This window comes from Argiope bruennichi, chromosome 10 (assembly GCF_947563725.1).
Source record: "Argiope bruennichi chromosome 10, qqArgBrue1.1, whole genome shotgun sequence".
Taxonomy (NCBI): domain Eukaryota; kingdom Metazoa; phylum Arthropoda; class Arachnida; order Araneae; family Araneidae; genus Argiope; species Argiope bruennichi.
In genome coordinates, this window is record NC_079160.1 from 10697547 (window position 1) to 10720348 (window position 22802).

The window sequence follows — 22802 nt, forward strand, 5'->3', positions numbered from 1 at the left end:
AATACATGTATGTGGGGGAAAAATCTTAAACATTTGTTATTGGGCGCCGATATTTTTTATTGCTCTTGGAAAAGTGAAATAGATGATATTGCGCGTTAAAAGACGATACGCTAAGTACAAAAATTGCATACCTCGAAAATATGCGCAAAAATGTTTATTAATAGTCATTAAAAATAATAAAGAATAAAAGCATACACTTTAAGTTTCTTGTTGATTCATTTTATTTTCCATTTATTTGTTTACTTACAGAAGAAATAACCAAAAAAGGAACTTTTAAAAGACAATAACTGAACCATCTATATTTTATTTTAATACCCAATAGGATAAACAAATCAAAATTGTGCTAGTGTTGGATCTGATCAAATTAAACAAACTATAAGTTACGTGCCATTTTTTTTTCACTCCTAGAGAATAAGGATGCACAGAGCCCGAATACATCCTTGCGGCACTCCGTTCGAGTTGTTTAGCTTACATGCTTTTCATTTCCATACAGATTTTATTATGAAGACTCTACAGCTACAGAAATCCATAAAAACTTTATGGGGTGCATTCCCTAAGCTCTAAAAAGCCGGAGATAGATGGCTGGCTGCGCCAAAAGTTTTGTTGGGTAGCTGATAACTCGGTTTGAAATATTTCCGCATGCTGCCTTCACGACTTAATTCTCAGGGGTATCAAAGGAAAAGTAACATTTTTCCTGGAATCACTGAGTGAGTGATTTTTTTTTTTTATTTTTGAAGAAAAATATTTCCCACGTTTTCGTTTTCAAAAGTATTTTGGATATCTATGAGCGTTCCAGAGAATTCCAGAGCGTAGAGTTAAAATTTTATAAAAAAACTCATAAAGAGAAACAGGAAGAATATTCTGAAAGGAGAGAAGGGATATTTTTATACAAAAGGATTCATTTTTTTAAAAGGGAAAATAGTAAGAGTTGATATGGAGTTTCTTTAAAATCAAAATATTTTTTTTACAAAAGGAAAAATCAGAGCAGGGTTATAGAAACGAAAATGAAACCGCAGATTGTTTTAGAATAAATAATTTGTATAATAATTAAAATTTGTATATAAAAAATGGCCAATAAAAATGCACAACTCAGATTTTTTTTTCAACAATGCACTATAAATTTAAAATGGAAAAAATGATAGCATTTAAAGGTAAACAATCTTGATAGAATACATAGCCGAATCGTCGCTTTTGCTTCATTGCATCAACCTTAAAGCGATTGCTTCAACATCTTGTAAATATTACAAAATGAAAGGTAATGCATTTTCAATGATTACTATCTTACTGCTAAACTGCAGAAATCAATTCATCCGCACATTAAATAGGGTAATCCATTAAAATGCAGAAAATTGCTTCATTTCTAAAGTTACCTAGATAATCTGCACCTAACCTACTAGATATTCGTTAAAGTGAAAATAAGATATTTGCTGGAACAACAGCAACATTTCTGTAGGCTTAAATTAAATGCTGTATATTTATTTTTTGAGAGTCGAGGAATAAATTTAATACAATCGAACAATCAACATATTAATTGATAGAATCAATTATCAAACAATCGAAAAACTTCAATACAAAGAATCAAACATTTAAAATATTATTGCAATTAAGGCAATCGATATAATGTTATTTATTCATTTTTCGATATCGGAAGAGTCACGTTAATACAATTAAGCAAACAACAACATAGTTGATAGAATTAATCTCCAATCAATCGAAAAATTCTTATTCAAAGAATCAAACGGTTTTTCAATTGCATTTGATTTTTGCGACAATCACACCTATTTGTGCTATATTTAGATTTGCAGTCACATTTTTTGAAATCCTGCCTGGTATCAAAGGATCGTTTTATTGTTGTTTCTACATTTTCTGTTGTTTCTACATGTTGTTGTAGACATCTACTTTCGTTAAAAATCTTTCTTTGCAAATACTGAATTCAAATCTCGCATACAATTGTTTTAAAATACCCGTTTTAGCACCACGTTTGTAAGAAAGGAAATGATAGAAACAAACTTTTGAACTGTGACGATACGGAAGCCTCTAATGTACACATTGCTTAGTTAAAATGAGGAAAATTCTTGATTGTACACTTTACAGGAGTAGATAAGGTAATCTGCAGATTAGTTAGGTAATCTTCACATTAACGACCATTAACGGCTTATATATTCATTGTTTTAGAATATACTCGATACCCATGTAACTAAACATGTAATTCATAATTACGCGTAATCATTTAAAATGAAATCTAATTTAGAAAAAAATCATTTTAAAATATACCATTTCTGTCAATAGTTGCAACTCTCTACTCTTGACGAAATGATGTTGTAATTCTGTAGTTAAAAACTGAACCTATGAACTTTTACTTTCCATTCCTACAAATATCTTTCCATTTGTTCTCAAACTCAGCATTTTTAAACGAAACATATTCGCCATATTTTTAAACAGAAGCTTATATAATCATAAGTGATGATATTGATAAAGATTAAATCATGCTATTCGTAGAACAAGTCTCAACTATTGAAACAAACCAAACTGATTCATTTTTTTGGTACCAACACTAATCAAATTAAATTTCACTGTTTTTATTCATTTTGGGGCATGATAGCCTGGTTGGTAGGGCGTTGGATTCGCGTCCCTTGGGTTCTGAGTTTGAACCCCGCCATCCGAAGACTCTTCGTGTGTGTGATGGCGTACATATAAATTTGTCGTGGTCACAAAGTACTCCGTGACCAGAGTAACTGGATCAGGGGTGATCGTTCTCTGGTTCAGGTCTAAATTACAATCTGTAGATGAGTGAATGAAATGCTTGAAGGCCCCCCGTAAAAAGGGTTGTGTCGTGTGTGTAACTAAGACGTACTCTTGGCCTTAGATGGCGCTACTGAGAAAAAAAACAAGAGTCGCACACTTGGCTAAAAATCATTGACTTCTAAAGTCAGTGGGCTTGTCTATGACAAGTGCCATTAGAAACAACAACAAATTTCACTATAAGACATTTCTTTACATTATTATTCCATTTCACCATGGACAACAAGTCAAAAAATAATTTTGAAATTCGGCAATTTCTTAAATTTGGCAAACCATTTCGTACTTAAATAATTTGATATCCTATTGACTGAAAAAACTGTTCTTCTCTCTTTTCTATATAAACAGATGTTTATTTTCACTAAATGAAGTAGAAAAATCAGTATAGAGCAGAAAAAATATTAATTCGATAATTAGAAAAACGTTTTGTATAGAAAGTTGACAAAAGTTTCACATTAACTGAATGTAACTGAGCTATTTTGGAAATAACTCCCAAGAACAAGTTCTTGACAATCCAAAGAAAAAAAAATCCCATACGAACAAAAGATTACAATCCATCAAGATTTCTATTAAGCCGCAACCAAACTTTTCCCCAAATTAGCGCCCAAGCTTTGAAAGTCCTTTCATTATTAAAACATCTAAAATCGAAGAATGTCATCTCAAGACCGATCTAACCATGAATGTAAAACATGTGATAAATCATTTTAATAGATGCCACCTGATATGCCCTAAAGGAAACTTATTCAACTTTCGAGATACAATGTTTGTTAAAATTCTGCATACATGTTATGAAAGTAGCAATAACTTGCCTTAGGAAAGTGAAAACAATAGTAAATGATTTTCTCACTTAAAAATGTCGTATCATAAAACCCAAAGTCATATCGTTGTTTAATATAGTCTTCCTATTTACTTCAGTGAATTTACAAATTAACTTGTAAAATTAATATGAAAGCATTCAGGATTAAGTTTAACAAACTTACAACATTGAATTGAAATGACTTTTCAAAAATGCACTAAATATGCAAAGAGAGAAGGTATAAGAAAAAATGTTTAAGCTAATTTATATATTTTTTTAAATATCTTCTGAATTATTATATTTAATCGAAGATAATATTTTTACTGCAAAGGGTTGATCTTTATGTAATGAAAATGCAACACTGTTCCTGTGGAAAATGTCTTCAACATTCAGAAACCAATCTACGCTATAAACACATTGTTTATTGATGCACAAATGTATATCCTGGTGCACTGAAGCGTATTCATTTAATTCCCATCATTAGAAGTCATTCTGAAAAACCAACATCACAAGAAGAAACCAAAAAAATCCTATTGGCCTCAATACCATTAGCGACTTATTTTAAATCATATAAAAAGAACCACTTGAATCTGTATTTTCTTAAGGAGAGTGGTGGCCTGGTGTTAAGGTCTCGGCTAGTGAGCCGTAAGGATTCAGGTTTGAGACCCGAATTCACCGAAGAACCGTCGTGTAAGGGGGTCTATTGCACGTTAAATCCGTGAGGGCCAAATGTCATCCCGCTGCTGTGGTGTGGTGTGGAGAGGGGAGTGCCAGCTCAGGTATCGTCCTCGTTATCTGTACTCGTTTCGAAATTACGAGGCCCGCCCCAATATAGCCCTAGTGTTGCTTTACAACGGGACGTTAATATAACTCAACTAAACTATATTTTGTCATCTTTCTGAGTAAGTTTCGCCAATGAGTGATTTTTGTATGTTCTCAATTCAAGCAATATACATTAAATTCATTTTCTTCATTCTTTTCTCCACCGATTCAAGACGAATTATCTCAGTTCAAATAAGGTTATTTGAAACCCACGTTGGACATCTCTCATGACCGGCAAAGTAATAAGTCCTTCAGAAACACCCAAAGACTAGCATTAAAAGGTATGTGAGTACGTTCGGGATGGATTTTTTGAAAAACGTTCGAAAATTGGTAAAATTTTGAATATTTGCATGAAAAGATTGAAAAAAAAAACTCCATGAAACCAAAACATGCCAGAACTTTTTTTATTTGGCTAAAAAAAGGTAAAAAGCAAAAACCTTCTAGTTTAGAGGTTTATCAAATGATTTGATATATCTGTATTTCTGTCCATTCTTTAAATATTCGGTTTCGACTCATAAATAACACGTAATTTCCCTTTTTTCTTCACATTGTGAAGCACTAAAATAACTATAAAATATTTCTAATGAATAGCTTACTTATTCTCTCGTTCAAGAACTGCAAAACAGATTGCGAAATTATTATACCAAATTTGGACAAAAAAAATATGCGTTAGATTTTAATTTATGAAGTTTTCGTAAGAAAATTCAATCATATTCTATATTTTAGAAAACAGCATCTAAAGATGTAAAATAGCATTAAATGCAAATATAAAAATCAGTGTCACTTCCCAAAAAATAGAATTAGAACAAAATTCCAAAGGTTTTATAAAGAAACTTGTTCAAGCATTAAGAATATTAAATTAAAAGATAAATTCATAGTTTCTCAAAAAAATCGACTTTTCAACGTATTGACCAACCTTTCAAAAGAATGAATGTGGCCTGCAAAGAGCCCACGTTTTAGTATGTTCTCTAAAACTTGATTTGATAATCTATCTACAGAGTCTGGATTTTTTCTTGGGAATGAAAAAATTTAAAAAAGAAGATAAAAAAATGACGAAATAATATGCAGTGTGATGCAGAAAAGAGGCCAACTATTAATGAATGAAAACATTTACAGATGAATTAAAAACTGGCTAAAAATATTATGGTAATGAGAACAAAAAATGCCTCTGCAGAAATGTTGATTGTCGAATGGAGATCTACAGTAAGATTATGAAGAAAGTTTGAGAAATCTGATAATTCTCTCATTCAAAGTAACTCATTTAATGACGTAGTAATTATTTAGATGCAGTCTTAGCATTGGCAGAAACTGAAGATTCTAATAAGATCTAATTCTAAGAAGTATAACTTCATTGAAGAATATCTGATTCTGAGATTCTAAGAAGAATAGTTGATCTTGATTCTAATTTATATCATTTAAGTTCTACGGCATTTCAATCTGTTCGCTCCGATAGCCATCAAGATATTATCCAATTCAAAGAAATTGTCTTTCACCCTACGCGTAGTTCTATTTTAAACGATACTGTTTTAGCTTGATTTTCGGACTATATAAAGTTTTCCTTATTGTACCAAAACAGACTTAAGTTAACGACTCGGTGAAATCACAAAGGCGCAATAATTGAAAATAAATTTGAGCTGAAAAAAGTGCTTAATATTATACAATCGACGAGTTCTATAAGTTAACGTCTTATTTTGTTCCCAAATTTAACTGCATTAATATGTTTTGCAAAGATTTGATTTATTGTTTTATCAAGATACTTTTTCTTCAGTATTATAATCATTAAGATTTGAAAAAAATGTAAACAACTCTTTTCTAAAAAATTAGTTTCATTATATTTAAATCTTTCTATAACCAAAACTTATAAATTTTAAAATAGAACTCAATATTAAGATCCAGTTTGATTTTCATTGGTTTGAATGGACCACAGAAATTTTTTCAATATCTACAATCTGAAAAAAAGCAGCATCACAAAAAAAAAAAATCAATACACTTTTGATTTCATTTTTCATATTTATTTGAAAATATGAAAGTGACTCCTATCTTCTCAACTGAATTCAGAAAACGAAAGGAAAGAGATATGTTCAAATGATTCTGAGAAATATCTTTAATAGTAATAGACAAAAAAATAAAAGAAAAAAATTTGAAGTATGCATTATCTATGTGTTAATTATACTGGCAGAATTTAATTAAATAGAAGAGTCTTGTTTATTGTGAAGAATAAGAATTTGAAGACGATTAGATTTCTAAAGAAAATTCAAATGCTTTCATGCTTGAAGCAAAAATAAAAATTTTAATAATATCAAAACCTTAAGGATTGATTTTGTTTTAATGGACAATATAATTAATTTATTTTGTCTGATACAACAGCCACTACTGATTAAAATGCAAAAATAGAAAACACATGAAAACTATTATTAAGGATACAAATATATCTAAAGTTTGCATTCATGCGCAAATTAATTTTTTTTTTAAATATTGAAATTTATTACTAAGCTTTTAATACCTTGAACTAATTATTTTCTGTGTTTATCTCAATTTCAATGTTTATAATGCTTGCCACAATTTTATTTGGTAACAGGTTATATAAACTCAAACAATATGAAATAAATCTGAAGAGCTCAGTATTTTGAATAAGGCAAATGATAATGTTAAAAATAACTATTGAGAATAGTCTCCACAAATCATACTCACATCTACTTTAATAAATGTATATTATTAACCATATCCCATTGGGGAATGATCTGTGTATAGATTAAAAGCTAAAGTGCGTGGCATAGAAAGCGCTCTCACTATTTAATGACGATTGGAAACAGGCAAATGTAAATAAACCATCGTAGGAATTTCAGACATTCTTCAAAGAATCTTTTTAGTGTTGCATTGAATTCAATGATTCTCTTAGCCAATTAATAGAACTACAAAATATTATTTGAAATATTCTGGAGAGATTAATTTAGACACCAAAAGTGCATTCAGTTAGAAGAAGAAAACAAGTCAAGAAGTAGGTTTCAAACGGAAAGTTTAAAAGACGTTTAACCATTTCCAGATGTGTAATTAATAGCTCTTGCTTATGGAAATAGATATGCAAATGTTCCACAACAAGTATATTTAAAAAAAATGGTCTTCGTATTGTCTTAAGACTCAAAACTTTAATGTCATTAATGATATCCATTTCATTTCTGCATCATTTCCCACATCATTTTAATAACATTTTTAATTAAATTTGTCGAGCAATCTGTTTTGAAATATTATGATTTAATTCAAAAGATTCGATCGACTCATTTTACCAATCATTAACTCATTATATTAATTCAGTTATTATATTATTATTATTATTACTCATTATATTAAACAGTATATTTATTCAGTTTTCACGTTTTTTAATCCTATAAAAAACAAGGTAATTTTTTTAAAGAAGTAAAGCATTCTGAACAAGCTAGTCGTCAAAGGTGTCTAGTAGTTAAGAAAGAGATGTTAGAGTGTGATATGTGATGATTTTTAGCGATTAATCGTAGCGATGCGGTTGAAACAAAATATCGAAAAACCGAATGTATATCTTGAACCACTTTTTTCCTACAAGTTAAAGCCACAATTTGACGCAGAACCACAATTGTAGTCACAAAATCACATACTAAATGTCATGCATTTTAGTTTTCCAGTTTATGATTTGGTTCCAAATCTGTTATGGATCTACGATTTAGATGTTAAATCTGTGCACCAAATTTCATCCATCCAGAATTTTTTCGCTTAGTGATTATCGTAGTAACTTATATTCAGACATCTGAGCATACAGACTTCCTTTTAACCCATTAAACGCCAAAACTCAAAATCATTATTTGTTTTCGATGCAAACAATACAAGTTATTATTTTGACCACTTATAATTGTAATTTAATGTAAAAATAAGGAAATTGCACTTACTTTTAAAAATATAGGGTGTTGCGTTGGCGTAACGTCAGCGGAAAAGAAGTACGAATGTTGATCGTTATCACCGAGCACTACACTGCATTTTCTTCACGTTTTAAAAAATAGAAATTTTTGTGAGCTTATTAAAGGGTGTAAAATAATCAAAACACTTCTTTGAAAATTTTTATTTATTAAAAATTAACAAATAAATGTTGTTGATAAGCTTATTATGTAAGAATAAGGTTATATAAATTTCAAGTATGATATGCTTCACTACAATTGTGGTGTAAAGCAACTTCACAAACATTGCAGAGATAAATAGTTTGGCTGTGGCAATACTTGCAACGTAATCTTATACTGTCTGTAGACTTAACAATAAAATGTCCTTCGGATATTGGTTTTGTAAGGCTGAATTTGCTTGGACGTCCTGTAGCTGATCTTTTCTTATTTATCTCACTATCCAAGGGCGTCTGTAACAGATGAAGCACAACCTCTCGTCTAAAATCCAACAGTGACTTTTTAATTCCTTCTTCAGAAAATCTTGATATTCTCCAAGCATTTATTAGTGCAACATCGATGAAGTTTGAAAATATCGGCTACCACCATCTTTTGCCAAGGACCCTAATTCTGTAATTGGAAACAAAATTGTCACACAAATCTACACCATCTATTTTCTGATTACATTGCTCAATGCAGTGAGGTTGGGCTACTAATATTTTCTTCTTCTGATTTTTAGAGTATCGAGAAACATTCTTTAGTTGTTCAATTTTTCCAAACGCTGATCCTATTGTCACAAAAGAGTTGTCGTTCCACCGAGCAACAAGTATATTTTGTTTTCTTCATATTGAAAAAGATTGAAAATATCTGCACTAGTTTTATCCTCTATGATTTGTTTCATACGATCAATTGAAGCTTTTTCTTCATTTTTTGGTTGAGGCCTATCAATTGGTTCTTTTCTTGTCCATCGCAATTCTTCCTTTTTCCGTTATTTTTTTGTTTGTTTGTTTTTTTAGCAGAACTTTTGGAGGATCTAACTTCTTCTTTACATGAACTTCAACTTCCCCTGTAGTATCTCTCAGTAAAACTTCATTATCGTTATTTAAAATATTTTCCTTACCTTCTTCATCACTAGCATCTGCTGTTTCTGGAGGTACGACAACAATATCGTTCTCATCTGCATCTTCGTCATCGGAATTTTGTTCGAAATTTTTTTCCAAAGGTTCTTCTAACGTAAGATATCTTGTTCTACGCATTTTAAACCACAGAGGATAAAAAAGTTGCTACCAATAAGACGCACAGTACTGAAATGAAATCTTTCAAGAAGGATAACAGTGTACCCCCTTTCCGCTGACGTTGCGCGAACGCAACACCTGTTTTTACTTTCCCCTCCTTCCCCACAGAAACACCTGATTTGTGGAATGTACTGACAAAGAGTGACCTTGGATAATGTATTTCACAGCCAAACCCTGATTTGTTTTTAATTTTAATTTTTTCTAAGAAAACCTGAGTTTGGAAATTTGAACAAAAAAAATGCTTAAAGTAAAACATCGATTATTAGGTGTAAAATAATTTATTTAAGTCAATTTTTTCACTGATTTGTTAGTAGTGCTATTCTTTAACATAAAACAGTAATTTATTCAAAAATTTGTTTAATCGCTATTTTTTTATATTTATTTATATTGGCCGTTGCGTCAACGCAACACCAGCGGTTAATGGGTTAATGAATTTGGTTCAAAATTCGTTCGAAATCTACACATCCAGTGTAATGTCCATATACGAAATTTGATCCGACCAGCTCAGAATATTTTTCATTTTTCATGGCCACAGACAAATATAATTCCAACATGTGTTATTCTGACACAAGGCGATCTAAACGTGAAGATTCGGGGAAAATAACGATTTTAACTATTGTAATACTTTTTCTCTCTATACAGAAAAGTAAAAGACAAAAGAATTCAATTCTTTACAGAAGAATTCAAGAGCTGGATACCTCAGTGGAACAGGCTGTGACCATTTTCTGATAAGTTGCAAGATCTGTTGCAAATAGAATTTCTTTCTTTTACTAATTTAGGAAAAAAAAAGACGATTAATTTTCGACAATTCTAGTTTTTCAATGTTAAAAGTTTAGATGGGAGAAAATTACTCTAGTTTTGGTTCATTTTTATAATGATTGAAATGACGCTCTGCATTTAGGAGAGGATGAATAATAGATTATTAATCTATTAATAATAATATGCGAATTAGTAACAGATTACTTTCAGTAGAATACATGCTTATGTCAGTACATCTATAAGTGCATTTTTTATCATGTATATATTAATGAAGTTTGTGAAATCCATTTTCCCTCCATTCATTGTAATTATTTACCCGTTCCTGTCGGTTCCGACAGCGCCAAAATATCTCCTTCTTACTTAATCATTATTTTTTTATATGTGTGAAATAACTTTTGTTTTCTACTTGTGCATATGAAATTTAGTTGCATGAAGTGCCACACATAATCAACACATTCAAATAAACAAAAAAAGTGATTTCATAGTCACCTTGTATTTCCTAATCTTATTATAAACATTTCGAAATTTTGCATTCAATTTTTTTCAATTCCCTAGCAGATGTCCGGTCCTTAATTCAATTCAAATCGAATAAAAATTGATCCATGAATGAATAAATAAATTCGTTTTATTATTAAACAGTTCATTTATTATTAAACAATTCATTTATTATTAAAATATTATATTGCCATCGTGAGCACACATCTATCCAACTTTCCTAAATTTCACTAAAGCAAAAATACACAAACCAAGTTAGATATGAAAATAATTTTTATTCCAAATTCAAATATAAAATGGCGTTAAAATTATAAATAAATAATTATTCATACCGGGAAATGGCATTATTTATGACTGAAAAGTAAGATGTTAAACCTAAAAATTCGTAAATTCTCCACAATTCTGGTTGGTTCCTTTTACTTTGATTTAGAATAACCCAAAACAAAATTCAACAAATTTCTGAATCTCAGACAGCGATTTCAGAAAATGTCTGCTCTAAATTCTGTTTGAATTCTTCTTGAGCAAAGCAAAATAGAACCTTCTGAAGAACTGTTTTTGAATAATCAGAAGAAAAATAAGCAAAAGTCTTTTAGGTAAAAGGGAATGCTTCTCCGAATTTAAAAACTTGAATAGGGTTTAATATTCAAAAGCGCGAACATCCGCGATGTGCCCGGGAGCAGGAACTATTTTCGAGCAGAGGTTGTTTACTAACCCTCTTTTATAAAAACAATCAACAGAAGTTCAACTTTTATTCTATCAATCAAGTCCTTTGGTTTGAAAAATCAGCATTCTAGGAAAATTTTATGTCAGATTTCATCCATTTCTAATATGATGAAAGGCTATATAACAGAGACATTATATATATTTCAAATTACTTTATCTGTGTACTTCCGAGTATCGGCTTTTATGGCTAAATAAAATTAATATAATTTTTAAAAAAATAGAGGTTTAGACAAAAAAAATTTGTAATCGATATTTTCAAGCGCATATGTTAAGAGAATTTCGCATGTAAATAATTTTCATATTAAAAAAATAATGTTATTTTTAAAATGATTTACATATTTTTTTAAGAAATCTCCCATTTACATACTATGATATTCCTTCAAGTTCTGGTATTAAAGACATTTTTAATTTTTTTATGTTTGTGATTTACTCTATATACCCATTTAATAAGTGATTTGGTGTATGATAACTGTAAACTATGTAAATGTAATTCACATTAAGCTTTCCTTAAAATTAGATAGCCCAACTATGGGTAATGAAGTGGATGGTTTTCTGAAGTAATTGGTTGAATCGGCTTCCCTCAATCCCTATTGTCGATAAGTTCAATCGCCATCGACAATTTTCTCATATGCAAAAGGTAATTTTCACTCATGCGCACATATGCAAACCTTTAATCACATACATAACATCCCAGTCATTCAGAAATATCCTGCAATAACAAAATGATAAACCCTTTAAATCTGGCTATTAACTAGTTAACAATATCTCAAAACTGATTGTGGTAGATTAACTAACGAAAGCTGTAATAGAAAAATGTCATGCACAGTACTTCAGAAATAAATAAAAAATAATAATATTTGCAGCACACTTTAGATATGAATATATAATAATAATATCAGAAATTCAGGTTTCTTTTTTCTCAGTGTGATCCTCTTTATCCATGATGTTCGTAAAATCTCAAATCAAAACGAATGACTAAAATTTTATTGCAGTATGAAAATACAAAATTTTAAAACTGCTGAATGACACTTTCTTCAAAACATTCGAAAAAGTGTCTTACTTTATGTTTTCATATTTTTAAGTGCTTTTAAAACATTAAATTATTAAATGGAACATTGATTGCCGATAAATTATCCAGCCATTCTTTACATTTTTTTATTATAAGAAATAAATCAGTATTATTTTAATTGTTACAACCCGATACTTTTAAAATTAAATGCCGTTGAAAATAGAGAATTTTAAACAAATAAATTGCTTTTACCATCCTAGAGCATGATGTAAAACCTTTGGTGGCTTTAGTTTTTTAGTCGAGTCTGTGTACCTTCCAATAAAAACTAATTATAATTTTTAAAAAAGCTTCTGATAATCGTTCTATAGTTTTTCTTTCTTCAGTGCATTGGTTAGATATTTTATATTGCTCAGTATTTTACCCTCTCTACATGTTTTATTGAAGCATTTATATTCACCCACATATTTTTAAAAAAATTCTACCATTTATATCGGTTTCATACAAACAATATATTAATTAATAGTCACTTAAATTCGCGAAAGTGACTAATAAATGATGGAAATATGCTCGAAAATACTTCATAGTTCTAATTCGTACTTGTAATGCGGCATGGAAAATAAATTCTCTCGAAATTTAACGGAATTCGTGAAATAACCAATGTTGAAATGGGTTGCATCAGAACCGGTGATTTTGCACTTTATCTTCTGATCCCAATCTATTAGAAGAGTCTTTCATAAAGCTTTCTACATCTGCGCCGGATCTGCTATCTTTAAAAATCTCCAGATAATCAAGAATGGAAAAATTTCTCGTTGGTGAAAGTAAGGTTTGAGTAACTTTTCCAAAGCAAGTCATTCATTAATTAATGTTTTTATATCTTTATTAATGAAGGATATAAAATAGGTTCATTCCCAGAAATAAGATTATATCAGCTATTATAAAAGTAATTGTTTCTGGAAATTCATTTTTAAATGATAAAAAAGAAAAGTGATTCTATTCAGCATAAGAAAATGGATTGTACTTAATATTCTAAGTCACGAATGGAATTAGGCGTGTATTGTGGTAAGAACTATTCTCCCTTTCCCGGATCCCCATAATCTACTTAAAGAAATCAAAATAAGTTTAACGCTTTCGAACTATTAATCAAGTCTTTTTATTTGAGTCATTAGCTTGCACAGACATTTCATTTTAGTTTTCTTCCACCTCGAATATCATAAAAATCCTTCATCAGTTCAATCAAAGAAGTATTTAATCATTGTGAAGAATGACTGAATCCTTAAAAAAAAAGGGTGGTGACAGTTTTAAATAAAAATGTTTTTTGCTGTATAAGTTCAGCATTTGAGGGAGAACATCTGAGAAATTTAAAAGAAAATGACGGAATATTTCTAAATTCTAATATTTTATTTTGGACATTTATTTAAATTTATTGATTTCAGATTTTCAAAAATCGTTTGTTATATAGAATCGATTTTTTTATGTCCAAATTATGAAATTGGATTTGAGCATTTGGATGAGAGTAGCAATTTTAGTTTAACATTTTTAGTTCAGCATTGCTAGCTAACTGTAATTATAAGTGAAAGACTGGAGATAATTAAAATAGAAAGATGTATATTTCTCCCCTCCACTCATACTAATACAGTATATTTCATGCTTCATAATACAGTGAATAAAATCGAGTTCAGATTTTGGGTTCTAGACTCTAAAATTCCATATTGATCAACTGAGTTGTAAATAAGAACGCCTACCGAATTTCTGATCTCTAAGTTGTACCGATTTTCACTTATCTATTTATAAATTATCATAGATTATCTTTGACATTTTGTGTCCAGAATTACACAAATATCTATAATCCTAATGCTAATCACGTGCACTTAATTTTATTTAGTCACATGTTTGCGTTTTTGAGTAATAATTACAATTACAATAAACCTAGAGCTTCTCATAGTTGGATCTCGTTTAAAATTCGATTTTTAAAAAAATTAAGGGTTTAAGAAAATGTCCGCATACGAAATTTCATGCTTATAGCTTATTGCATTCTTAAGTTGATTGCAGTGATATACTCATAGGCAATAAGATTCCCTTTTTTAATCCACGGAGTTCTGAAAAACATGAGATTCAGGGAAATATGAATGTCTAATTTTTTAATACCGACTTAAAACACTTCTTTCTTTTAATACTTCGCGCAGGCACACGCGCACAAAATTCTGCTTTTTAAATACTCACTTTACAAAAAACTATTTTTACAAAGTTAGTAAGTTATTTTTTTTTCTCATAAAACGAACATTTTCTTCTGAAAGAAATTTTTAAATATATTTTCTTCGGAAATGTTTTTGAAAATTGAAAATTATTTCTATGAAACCATTGACAAAATTGCCATTCCTACATTTCAATAGGACAAATAGAATAAAATTTAAATTTAGAAAATTCAGTGACTTAAACGTCCATCAGTCCATTTTTATTTATTTAGCAAAACATTAGAAAGCCTTCTGGTCTGATAAAACAATTTTTATTTTAGGAAAAAGCCCTCAGTTGTCGTACTAAATTATTACCCAATAGAAATTTATAACTGACATTCTGTCCATACGCCCAGAAGTATTAAAAGAAAATGGAAGATTGGTATGTTTGTTCATTTCCTTTTTCACTACTTTCGCCATTGATTTTTTGAGTCGTTATTTTTCGCGATCTCGCTGGGCCCCTACTTCTAGGCTCCTTTCCTTTTACTTAGTGTAAACATACTCTTTCTTATAAATCATTGCTCGTAATGTGGATAAAGTGCGATCTGTAGAAGCCTGGAAAAGTTTCTGTTGTGTATATAGATCTTGGTGTATTTTTCTCAATATTGCAGTGTAAGAACACGAGAAATAAATGGTACGATACCAAAATGTTTCTATTATATCTTATGAAACAAACCATCTTTCTTTGTAGTAATGGAGTAGAAAGTCGAAATGGTTTCACCTAAAGTATAACAAAAAATAGTGGAATAGTATTTGAAGAAACTTATTGCAAATAGGACAAATTAAGACAAAATTTTAGTACGCAAACTTATTAATGATTCTTCACCCTTGTCATAATAAATTTACTAATTTGCTACTATTTTTATATTTATGCTCCATTTGAAGCCAAATGAAGATTATTTGAATCGATCATCGTTTCTTTGGGTCGTGGTTGAATGAAGAGAACGACATCTGAATTAGCAAGCCACTCTTTATACTCCCCCTCTACAAAAATACATTCTTCCGCCCTCTAAGCCAGCGGTCTGGTAATTAGATTCAAATGCAAGCCGGCTTCAATTAAATGACCATTGTGGTCATCGGTTGTCTGAAGAGGAGGCGCGAAATAAATTTTTCCTTTTCATCATCTGACCTTTGTTCAGAACAAAAGAGCCTTCATCAAAACAGTTTTCCTGTTATTGCAAAGAATGACATTCTTTGAACTAAACTGAACCAAAAACGAAATTAAAGTCGAGACTCATTTCGGTTTCATCAAACCAACATGACCCATATTTGATATGAAATTAAATATATCAAATATTTTTTAAGCAGCATGCTGCTCAAATATTCTAAAGATTTATTTTTCTAAAATTGAATATTTTATAGAAATCATATAATATTATTATTAGTATTATAAGTACATCACAAGATGAAGAAGGTATTTGAAAGTTCATGAAGCATATATTGTCACGAAAATGTAAAGAACAATGCCGTTAGTTTAAACAAACATTTAGATTTATTAGAACGAAGCAACTCACCACAGCATGAGACTGAGAACTTACCCATCACTGATGGAACTCAGATTTTATACATATACGGAATGTTTGAGAACAATCCAATTTGAATAGTTAAGAAAGACCTAGAATCCTCAAGATCTTAGATAAACGATAGCTAACAATTTAAATAAAAGAATTCCAGTCTTTGGATTAAACACAGTGGCTGGGATTCGAGCCACGGACAAGCCAATCTTAAACGAAAGGCTTTGATGACTTGCTACGGCGACTGCTTGTTAGTCTGGTTTATGTGGTAAAATCATAACTACGTTCAAAATTTTAATAGAAAAAAATATTCGAAAAAATTTGATTTTTTTTTCCCGTTTAAGCGAAACTATTCAGATAATGTAGTTACTCAATAAAAGGATCAGAATAAGTGCATGTAGACTTCTTGAGTCTTCTCTCTGAGAAATGTTATTGACAAAACAGTTTTCAGGAGTCTAATAAAATTTCTATCCATACTAAAATTTCTATCCATATTAAAAGTAAGCTTTGAAAAAGCTTTTTTTTTTAAATTTGCTTACTTTGCAATATTATCGAGCGAAAATACATTTGTAAGGCTGCATGAAAATTACAAGAAAATACTTACAAGGTATCCTCCAATGTCGCTTTCACAATTATCCAGGGAATAATGGAGAACAGTGGCAAACCTACAAAAATATTTATCAATGAATAAATATGTTTAAGAAAAGTATTTATATTTAATAATATTAATCATTATATTTAATAATACTTTAAAATTCAATAATGTAATAGAAAAATTAAAATTATAATTTATTTCAATCCACTAAGATTAATAAGTAAATTTAAACTAACAGCGAACAGTAGATAAATTAGCATAAAACATGTAAGGTAGAGAAAAAAATGAAAGCTTCACCTTTAGTCCGAAACAAAGTAATATAATAATATTTTAGGTTTCATTTAGGAATCTGTTTTATTTTTAAAATTTTCTCTTTGTTGTATAAAAGAGATGGTATCAATTAAAGGAATTAAACGAAGAAGTATAGAAGAACAGTAAGAAAAAATTTAAGGAATTTAATAACACAAATCTATTTTGTAAGGCTCTCTAACTCTCTGTGTGAAGTTAATGTGCAGAAAAATTTATTTTCTTGCATTCTATAAGAACTGTCTTCAAATCAGGCCTCAGCATTGCTTGTAGTTTCCCGACTACATAATTCTTTCTTTAACAATTTTTGGGCATCCAATTCATCACAGTTAACGACGGGGAGGTAATTCGCTGGATTATTCAAAATACTCGGACGATCCTTGCTTGAACGAGCGTTGCGGGCATTTCACCATAGAAATAATTAAATTTAGTGAGAGACCTCATTGGATATTTCTTTTAAGTCCTCATAATTGAAAAACAAAATCTTGATTGTAAAAATAAACGATTGTTATCAGTATAATTACTGAGTGAAAACGAAGAAGTGAAGCACATATTGACGCGTTTATGTAATTATCAACAATCAAACTACAAACCTTCATAGCTGTATGTAAGTCTAATGACCTTATTGAAAATACAGAAAAAAAAAGTTTGAAAAAAATTTTAGGATAACCAGCATCTATGATATTTTACTTGGGCATGAACGATACGAGATACGAATAAAACGAGGAAAGAATAAAAGCGCTATCATCGTATCTTTATTAGGTCTAAAAAGTTAGACCAAAGAATTAGAAACTTTGAGCAAATTCATGAGTGTCGCGTGTGCAAAATTTTTATTTTCAATATCCCAAAAATGAGCGTCCTATGCTTCGCATTATAGTGCAGAATATTAAGTATGCATTAGGGATGTTTTTTCATCGACGTTGCGGACGTTTTATTTTTAATTTAGTTACCAAATCGCATATCAAATTCATTTATTATTGTAAATCGTAATGTCTTTAAGTTATCGTGTTTACATGTATAGATCGACAGACGATCAACTCGCAGATGAAGTTTGATACTACGGCGAATTTTGATACGAATTTTTGATACTATATTTTAGAAGCAAAAATTTTATCGAGCTAGCTCTTATTGCTGTGATGATATCGCAGTGCCTTGAACTCAAGCAGACAGACAAATTTATTGTAAATGAAACTTCTTCAAAATTCAATAGAAACTCACAAACATAATGTTAGGGCCGCATATATCCCTTCGCCTAGCTGAAAACGTTTTTTAGTTATGAATTCCAAAGACAGGCATAGTTCCTGAGTTATGAATTTCAGAGAGGCATAGTTCCAAAAATGGAACTATGCCTGGACTTTAGGAAGGTCTGAAACAATCTTCATTCGAAAAAAATTCTTGATGTCGAATTTTTTGACGATTTCAATACCGTAAATTTCTTTTATCAGAAAACAAAAATAAAAAAAAATAAAAAAAAATGTATATTTTCATTCTATGTGAATAGTAATATTTGCAAATATGATAATTATTTCAACGATTTCATAATTTGCGGATACAATTCGAACAGATATTGAAGAATAGTATATTGTTTTAGTATTTTCAAAGATAGCTATAATTATTGAATAAAGTATATGTAACGAATTCCTTTAAACGAGTCATCAGACTGAATTCTCGAAACAAATTTTGCATACAAATTGACATTTGAAACGAGAAAACACTCATCAAAACCGTGAGGTCGGATGATATGCATGAATTTCTTTTTGTCTGTTTCGTGCAGGTGAAGGTTACTGAAACAGAATTTAGGAAAATGGGAAGATCAACTTATGCCATCTCTTAGAAATCATATGAATTTACAAGTCTTGATAAACCTGAAACAAATTACAGTATATCCCTATCATAAAAAAATCATTAAATAAAGGGTTGAAGTATTCATATTCTCAGACTGCTGATGAAACGTTACATTAAAATAATAATATTTTTACTTAACTCATGTATTAAAATCAATAGTCAAAAATGTTCACTTACAGTTTCTGATGCTCTTAAAATTTCACATTTCGCAGAAAAGCCATTTTAAGAATTATGTATCTCGATTTATGAATATGGTAATCATTGAATGCAACAATTTACATTCATGAAATTTGGTATGCTGTCTATTCACCAAATTCATAAAGTTTTATCGAATTTTGGAAGAAATGCGTCAATGGGAAGTATGCATGTTCATTCAAACCAGTGCTCAACAACTGTAATAGCTAAATGGATGGATTTATGATTAGAAATGCAGATGTGTATCCAGATGGGTGAGTCCCTGCCTAGCCTTTGCATCCGGGTTCTATGAAGACTTATCGAGCAACAAATCTCCGATGAAATCACTGGACGGACATATTGTAATTACCAACTCAAGAGAATATTTTCTAATCGCGATCAGTCGCCTCAAACCCTCATCAAAAAATAACCTAGTTAATTGACTTTTTAGATCTGTATAGATCTATGGCTTATTAGCCATTATCTGTTAGATCTAGATCTGGTTATCTGTTAGATCTATGGCTGGTCTTATAGCTGATGCCACTAAAATTTCGGACCAATTCGTCAAAGGCTTTGACCCTATAGAGGGTCTATAAATCTACATCGTTTTTATTAGAAATCTCACTGAATTATGCAAACTAAATAGAACATGTATCCTTGTTTCCAACACTGTTGATTTGCACGAAATATCGAATCCAATCGATACAATAAAATACATTTTAAAATCATGCTTCATTTTCTTCTGCCTGCTATAATGCATAGAATGCTTGGAAATTCATGAGAAAACTATTAAACTCCCAATCTGGAAACTGAGACAATGAAAATTGCCAAAATTTTAGTTCTAAATTGTTTATTTTTCGTAAGTAAAATTTTATATCTAGTAGAAGATTAAAGATAGATATAATGATGTAACAAACAAAATAAATTAACAAAAAAAATTATTTTAATCATGAAACATTAGAAAAGGTTTTGTTAATTAATGGAAAAAAGTTTTGTTGTTTGATGGAAAATCGAATATGTGGAGTGATGCAATAAATTTTAAGTTCATATTTACAAATTGGTTAATGACTGGTGTGCTCAGAAAAAATAATTCTAAGTAAAATTAATCCAAAATTAATATCATATTTGGACATATGTTTAATAACCACAATGAAATTATTTTAATTTAGTTATGCTAATAAACAAAAAAGAAAAGTAATGGATGTCATGTAACTTGAAATTGTAAAAAATATATGATACATTGCATGATAAATAGTCTCTAAAGAGTCATGCTGTTGCTCAAAGAAAAAAAGAAAATATGTTTAACAAATGCGTGCATATACTGCAATGATCGAATAGAATGAGTGCATTCTGTGCGTACCGAAATTCGAAGAAAACTTATTTCAAGAAAAAGGCAGAAAACTACTATAATAGATGCTGATATCTATGGCGCCAGAGCTTTCAACAAATAATTCTAAGTGCAGTCGCGCCATTCTAATTCTATTATGTGGTTCTGTGGTTTTAATCATATATGATCTAACATCTAAAATCTATTTTCTAACTCTCAAGAATCAAAGATATTATTAAATACAGAATGACACTTATTGATGAACATGAAAACCTACACGAACACAAAGATTTTCACCGTTACATCTCTAATTAGATATAACAAATATGTATAGTTAAGCATAAAAAAACGTATCAACGCTCTAAAAAAACTGCGCATGCGTCAGTTTCCATGGTAACCACAGTTAGAAAGGGAAAAAGGCGTCTTTAAGACGGAACAGGGGGTGCTCCTATACATTCATTGTTGAAGGATAATTTATACTCTTTCGGCTTTTCAAACCGATACAAATTGTACATCTCATTAATGAGTGAAGTGCCCCCTATTTTATTACACTATAATTGTAAAATCAAGTTCTTGAAGGTACAATTTAATTTATAATTTAATTGCTAAGTTTTTGCAAGAAGGGATGTTTGTATGAAAGAAAGTATGTTTGTTTCAGAGCAGTTAAGACAACCTGAAAAGAGTTTTTTAAAGAGAGAGGACATAAAGCTAGTGACTAATTTGAACTTGATTACTTTTGCATGCAGTTTGTTCTGAAACAGGTTGATAAACTTTAGAGATTTTAGTGCTTTTTTAACAACTTCCATCCTTCTGTTTTGCTGATTATTTATTCTAAAAACACGTAGAGCATACTTAAGTATGAAAAACGCTTAGCTGATTGTAAAAATAAATTTTAAATCTAGCTGTGTGAAAAAAGAAAACAAAGATCTAATACAATTAGTTTTGTTTATTTAAACCCAATGAAATAAACATAAAAATTATCGATTTAAAAATAATTATAAAAAAGTTTCTATTATTAATTTATGAAAAATGAATTGGGTAAAGGATCTTATACACCTACTTTCATTTAAATACTTAAGCTCGAGAATAGCAAATGTTGAGAATCTTAATCATTTAAAATTCGGTATGATGTGTTTCAAAGCATTTTGTTTTTTGGAGGGGAGGAATTTGATAATAATAATATTTGATAATAAATTATTCTTCAAAACTTAAAGTACTATTTTCAAAAAGTGTGCTTTAGATATAAATTTACTTTCTTTCTGATGAATTTATAAGAAAAAAAAGTAGCAAATAACCAAAGTTTAACGTAAAAAACAGTTCTTGGTTCTTATAAAAAGTTATATTGGTAATGTTGTTACTTTCGAAAAATACAGTTTGAAAGTTTCTCATCTCCAAACTTTTAAAAAAAACATTTTTTTTCCTTCAGAACAATTTTTCTCCTCTAATATCATAGCTTTACTGAAACTAAAACTAATATTATTCCTGTAATAAAACAAAATTGTTCATTGCAGTAAAACTGAGAAAAGAATTGTGTTTGGTAGGCTGATACTCGTATTATAATGTCAAAAATGTTTTTATAAAGCACTGGAACTGTGCATCCATGGGGCTTTTTAATATTTCCTTAAAACCGGATTATTTCAGTATTTTTTTTTGTAAGAAAAAGTTCGAGAAAAAAAAATTCCTGCTTTATATGAAGCTTAAATATAATCAAAATTAAAATGCTGGTTAAAAAAGATTTTATTGATTATGTCGATTGTTACGGAATGTAAAATCTTAAAAAATTGCTTTATGACTCAAAAATACAAACATTTAACAATGTCCTTGCCTTTCAGCTACCAATAGATCTCCTTAAAATGTTGTAAATGTAGAAAATGACATTTCTGTGATATTTTTCTTCGTATTTAATAACATTTAGAAATATGAAATTGTTTTATGAATTAAATACAACAGTGTTGGCTTCAGCTAACCGTATAAGTTGCCGATATCAACCTAAAATATATTTTTTTTTATTCTAGATACTTAGGATTGTCAAAAGCAAGGCAATTATTCTGATTTCACTTTTTAAAATTGACTTGACTATTATTTAACAAACAATCAATAATGCGCTTTGAAGATTCACTTCAAAGTGAATTACTATTGCGCCTAAGTTATCTGGAAACATACTTTAATTTACATCAAATCTTAATTTATTAGAAATCATCAATTTAAAGTTA

General features: G+C 29.7%; 1 protein-coding gene across 3 annotated transcripts in view; it reads right to left on the bottom strand.

Annotated features, from left to right (window-relative positions):
• Window positions 1-22802, bottom strand: part of LOC129989178 (parathyroid hormone/parathyroid hormone-related peptide receptor-like) — a 334785-nt gene that overhangs the window by 22406 nt on the left and 289577 nt on the right. For all 3 annotated transcript variants that reach the window (XM_056097548.1, XM_056097547.1, XM_056097549.1), the window contains exon 8: window positions 16947-17007. In XM_056097548.1, coding sequence (XP_055953523.1) covers window positions 16947-17007 — 61 coding nt within the window. The remainder of the gene's footprint in view (window positions 1-16946; window positions 17008-22802) is intronic.